Consider the following 6,220-nt stretch of genomic DNA (forward strand, 5'->3'; position numbering starts at 1 on the left):
TTGCGTAAACAAACTGCAAAGAGAAAACCAACGCCAACTTGTGGCCTGGCATGGGAACTACATCGTTTTCATCGTTTCACATGTCCTCGTGTAAAGGCGGATCGTTTCTGAAACGCCATCGTGTAAACGAAAGGCTGAAACGCATCAAAACGACACCGTTTCCAGTGAAAACGGCTTCGTGTAAACGGCACCAAATTGATGTGTGTCATCTGCCTTCATGGATAGATAAAGTTGGGTATCATCTGCATAACAATGAAAATGTATGCAACGCTTTCTAATACTGCCTAAGGGAAGCATGAGGAAGTCTCTGATCAACCCTGTTTTGTGGGGGCGAGCATTGTCATCTTGGAGGACAGAGTTTGATCCCAGACTGTGGAGATATGGGATTGCCACTGATTGCAGAATCTCATCTCAGTATCTCTGCACTGAGCTTGCCTCCAATGGTGAAAGCCTGATTGTCACCAGAAGCTCAAAACAAGAGTCAATAGCAGAATAAGCTGTTCGGCATCGGCAGAGAAGATTTGGCAAGTTTTTCATGGCGCAACCCACAAATTCATTTTCCTTACAAATGTGGCACATTTAAGGGGAAATAATACGCTTTCCAACAGTATGTGAATTATTGCCAAGAAGCATTGTTAAAACAAAGACATAATCCACCAAACACAAATTTATTTATAAGTTTACTTTGAGGCTGTTTCAGAAAATTAGCCTGCCCCCCTTAGCAAGCTCAGACCAGTAAAATGCTAATTGTCAAGTACAGCCATTGGCTGTTAACTTTCAAAGACCTGAGACACTCGTACCTTGAATGGCCCAATTTGCATGACTTCACCCTATCTGCATTTTAAAGAACACATTTAGCATCTGTTCTAATTTTCTTTTCTTTTTTTTTAATCTGTGGAAGTTTATGAATGAGTCCTCCTGGCTTACCTTTACACAGCAGTCTTTCCTGTAAAAGCAAATGATAAAGAATATGTGACCAAAAATGTCACCATCTTCCATACAGATTCAAATAATTTAATTAATTTAATTTAAAAATAATTTAATTAATTTAATTTAATTTAAATCAAAAGGACATCCATTTCTGGTCTCAGCCTGGTGACTCACATAAAAAAATGTAGGATCGTTGTTCAAGAGGTGTTGATTTACATTTATGACCCATGACCTGTGAGAGTGAAAGTGAATATACACTCAGACTTTTCAGTTCAACTACATGATTTATTTACAGGAGAAATACAACATTATAGGCAATATTAAAAACCTGTACACTGTACATTGAAAGAGTTTTCCATCCTCAGTTGCAGTTTATTCCCACTAGGTGGCTCTGCTGCTGTCAGTATGTCAGTCTCTGCTCCGCGTCAAAACCAAGGCCTCCATATGGGTGAGGAAGAGTTTGGTGCTGACACTTCCCGGTGTACAGGGTTTGAGTGGGGTCTCGTTGCGGTGAACGGGGAGAGGCTGGAGTGAGGAACTGTGGGTGAGAAACTAAAGGAGGAGGTGTTGGAAGATGGAGGTGACAGGTTGGGGGGGAAGGAGAAGTTACAGGCATATGACGCGAAAGGAGAAGAGGTGGAGTACATGGAGAAAGAAGGCGAGAACCAGGGAGAAGGAGGAGGGCTCAGGTAGTCGTGGCATGGTGTGGAGCAAGAGAGAGGCTGAAATGGGGAATAAGATGGGAAAAGCAGCATGGGAGACTCTTCTTTTGAGTCAGATGAGCAAATGGTCTCCACACATGCTGCGTCAGGCATCATCTTCGTGTTGAAGCCTGATTTCAGCTCCAGACGCTTTGCTTGATGTTTAAGCCCCTCAATCAGGCTCGCTCTCTGCGCCGGTGTTATCCTGTGCATGTAGCTGGTCAGCTGGGCCACACACTGCTGAAAACCTGCACTCTCGGTGCTAAAGAGAGGAAGAGCAGTGGACTCTGAGTGGCCCAGGTCTGCCAAAGGAGCATGAGTCTCCATTTGACTGGAGGCTGCAAGAAGCAGAAAGACACCGACGTGAGGGATAAAAACAAGTGGAATATGAATATACTGTTTTAGTTTGATTTTGCTTAGCTAACCATTATCAGCCCACTTTTGGAGAAATTCAACAGCCAAGTCCAGAATCTCTGCTTTCTCAATTTTAGGATTTTGCAGCCGCTGTTGATGAAGCACAGATTAAAAAAAAAAAAAAGAAAAAAAAGAGAACATATTTTATAATAGCAGTTATTGTTTATTTGCCAATTCACACAGTGTTAATACAAGGCTGTCCGGACATTACTCACTGGATCAGATGTGGCATCCATCAGCAGATGTCTCAGTTCAGCCAGACTTTGATTTATTCGATCTCTCCTCTTCTTCTCCACAACTGGCTTTAGAGTCTAGAAAGAGGTCATGACACATTTTGTTTTTTCTAATGACACGAATGTCCAATACGACACATGCTGACTTGACTTCTTTGCCAAATCACTGTTTTTAGATCTGAACTTTAAGGAGCTTCTTTTATCCTCAACGTGTCCCCCCAAATAGTTGGTATGATCTAAAAAGCATTTATTTAAAAAATAATAGTAATAATCATTTAGAATAAGACAATTTGTTCAAAGTGATAATACCTTTACCTAATTTGAAAGAATCGTGCAGTATAACACAAAATAATAGGACAGTTTCCTACCCTTTTTCTGCTCTTGCCATCATTCTGAGTTTGGTTTCGGAGTTTCCTGGACATGTTTCAGAGGTTTATCCCAATGTCCTCCAGAAGTTTAAAGCACCCTGCAGTCTGTGGGGGGCTTATAAGTAGGCCTGCTGCCAGCCTCTGATTGGCTGGCACGTGTGCGTGATGACACTGAGCAGAGGATGGAGTGACTGTGGGAAACTTTAATCTATTACCACCACGCTGGAAATGAAGAGAACGAGCTATTATGTTATTACTATGTTATATATATATATATATATATATATATATATATATATATATATATATATATATATATATATATATATATATATATATATATATATATATATATATATATATATATATATATATATATATATATATTTGCAGAAAGCCTATAGTTTTTTGCTTGTTTTTTAAGTTTGGTCAATTTTTTAATAAGAAATAAAAAATAAAATAAAAAATCAGGAACAGCACCACATGAGGCAGTGCGGGTGGATAAAAAGTTCATCTGACCCACATCACTTCTCTCTGATTTGATCCGTAACTGCAGGTCGTTTTAATTACTCTCAACACTTTCAAGAAGATGCACTTGGTGAAGTGAGAGCATGGGAAAGCTTTCATTCTCGTGGGAACGGGGATAAAGTGAGAAAATGAGCAGCTACGAGGACTTTTGTGATGTGTGAGAAATCAGCACATTGCATGAAGTGATTTCTTTCTTTTTCTAAAGAGCATGTTCAGATGGAGGAGCGTCAGTGCAAATGGAAGATGTTCTCATTTGTTTGCATTCGCAGCTACGCACACACGATAATAATTAAAAAAAAGAAATCAATCAGATTTAAGTAACAATAATGATCGCAGAGTTACAGATATGGGCCAAATGGGAGAAGGTGCGTGTCGGTCTGCTGACGTGTGAAGATGATGATTATTACACCTGAGTGTTAAGTGTGTGCTGGTTACTCCTGCGGGACAGTTTGTTGGATGTTTGGACTTCACACAAACTCTCTTTCAAAATCAAACCACTTGTCGACCTCACTGCACGTTCACAACCCTGTCAGGTCCAACACCCCAGCCTCTTTTTTTTTTTTAACTCTTTTGTCACTGACACACACGAGGAGTCACGATATTAGAACTGAACGCTTCATTTCTCTGCAAGAAGGGACATTTCAAACCGATCAGTCTCCATCGCAGGTTCAGCCGAACACGTTTTAAGGCGTATTTATGGGGCGGGTCCACGTGGCTTAAATCCTGCACAGATTAATGCTCGAGCGCACACGGCGAGCCAAACTGAGCAGTACTTGTATTTACAATAACAACCTGAAAGCTTAATTCCTGTGTATTCCTATGCATCTGCGTCCCTATGCTTCATACAAGCGAGTTTCCTTCCCAACTGCCTCAGAAACAGGGGTGATCTCCGGGCCTCCGCTAAGCGCCCTCTCTTTGATTTAAAACGGAAGTATCATCGCTTCTGAAAAGCCGCTTAATCTCTTCGGGATCCCCGTGATCCTATCATCCCACTGTTATCTCCACACCCTTTAGCCTATTATGGGGATCAGGGTGAGCGTAAATGCAGTGCACAGAGAGCTACCCCAAACTCAAAGCACAGTTAACGCCAACTTCACTGTGCAGCACGTGAAAGCGCGCAGGCCGCACTGAAGCAGTCGTTCAGGTCGGAGATTTCACTGTTTGCTCAGTAGTTAATTTAGGCTGTTAATCTGAGGAAATTTAAAATAAAAAATAAAAAAATGAGTCTCACCAGCATGGCCTGTCTGAATAATAGTAGATCAGGGTCGGAATACATCAATTAATGTATAAAATGTATGAAGCCAGGCAGCAAACCTGCAGGTTTACAGAACAGCAAAAGGAGAAAAGCATAAAAATTATAATAGGTGTGTGGAAGAGAGGTCCTATGAGGGTGTGGGTGGGTATGCATTTATCATATTATTCAGTAGAAAACTAGAAAAAAAGGGGGGTGTGGGGGGGTCTATTTATTATTTTAATAATATGATTATTACACCAAAATATAGAAAAATCAGTCCTTAAACTACATATCGCAGTAATGTGCAAAAGACTTGAGCCACTCATTTCTTTACATTTTGTTCCCAAGCACCCGGACTTTGTCATTTCTAATGCGGTCTTCATCAGTAGTTCTCAGGGCTTTCATTGGCTTGAAACACATTGGCTGCTTTTTCTCTCATTTTCAGAGGAATTATTTAAGCGTAAAAAGGCACTTAACACTTTTTTTTTTACCCACTGTGTCAGCAGCCTGTCGCAAAAACACAAATTTGTTCCCATTTCTTTAGCTGAATCTTAATTTAAAAAACAAAAAACTGTTTGACAGGCATAAAATAGTATTTTTGCACCAAGGTGATTTCCAAAGATCATGGTGTGCAATTTGTCCTTCAAAATCTGAGTGACAGGCTTACAAAATATCAGCAGATGAAAGTATCTGAAAACCATATCCTTAAGAAACAGGAGAAACAATCCTGATACAGGACCTGAGAGAATGCGGAGGCCCGCAACTCAAACTGACAGGAAACCAGGACAAAACCACACCTCCATGAGGGGGAGGACGTGACGGAGAACAGAACACAGGGGCTTAAATACACACAGGAGGTAATAATGGGAGACAAGAACCAGCTGGGGGACACAGGGCACAGGTGAACAGAATCTAACAAATTAAACAAGGGAAGCAAAACTACACATGGGGAACACCGGACTGTCAAATTAAAATAGGAAGTAACTAAACAAGAAAACAAAACAACAACGAAGACTGGACAAAGGAGACTAGTCACAGAGGAAACTAAACATATGATAACACGGGGAAGACACAAACTGAAGAAAACTAATAAACATAATCAGCGATATAACGTAAACAGAACCAAAAGAACACAAAACACTGGACCATGACATATCTGGTTCTTCAGCTGTTCACTGAAGCCTCATCAGAAATGGTCTCAGTGGAAGGGTGAGGCGAGCCACATTACACAAGTATTGGCCTGAAAATCAGTGGCAGTTGGTCTGATGGAGTGATGACTCAAATTTTTTGGTTCAAATCGTCATCGGTGTATATGAAGGAGGTCAGGAGAGAGGTACAACAGTGAGAGTATTTATAGAAATCGTGAATTAAAAATAGCAACCCCATTAATGAAGAGCATCTTTGTTTTTATTGTGTCAACATTTTGCCTTCAAAAACAGCAACTACGCAACTGTTAATGACGTCACGTTTGTTTTTGTTTTGTTTTTTGGGCTTGTTTTTTTTTTTTTTGTTTGTTTTTTATGGGCCTAGACAATCCTCTATGTAGGTCTCAAATTTTGAATGTTGAGTTTTTAAGGCATACTGTGCCCGGATGCACAAGCAAAAAGTCAAGAGGACAACGCTGACCGCAAACAGAAATGCACAAAAACAATCACAATTAAAAACAGAATGAGGCGGGTGACCCAAATGTTCTACTGAGCTTTATTTTCAAGCATCAAGCAAACGCAGCGATTTATAGACACGCAGATGAGCTGAAATTAAAAATGAGCAGCAACAATTCATACTTTTGTCAGCGTTGTTGCTGTGGGTGCG

The 6,220-nt window shown here is 40.5% G+C and overlaps 1 protein-coding gene across 1 annotated transcript; it reads right to left on the reverse strand.

The window, feature by feature from the left end:
• Positions 1-1,355: 1,355 nt before the first annotated feature.
• On the reverse strand, positions 1,356-2,700 carry her11 (hairy-related 11). The gene is made up of 4 exons (XM_030738610.1): positions 2,647-2,700; positions 2,261-2,356; positions 2,057-2,135; positions 1,356-1,969 (listed from the first exon to the last, which is right to left on the reverse strand). Exons 1-4 carry the CDS (start codon positions 2,698-2,700, stop codon positions 1,356-1,358), a joined length of 843 nt encoding a protein of 280 aa, XP_030594470.1.
• Positions 2,701-6,220: the final 3,520 nt, after the last annotated feature.

This window comes from Archocentrus centrarchus, chromosome 10 (genome assembly GCF_007364275.1).
Source record: "Archocentrus centrarchus isolate MPI-CPG fArcCen1 chromosome 10, fArcCen1, whole genome shotgun sequence".
Taxonomy (NCBI): domain Eukaryota; kingdom Metazoa; phylum Chordata; class Actinopteri; order Cichliformes; family Cichlidae; genus Archocentrus; species Archocentrus centrarchus.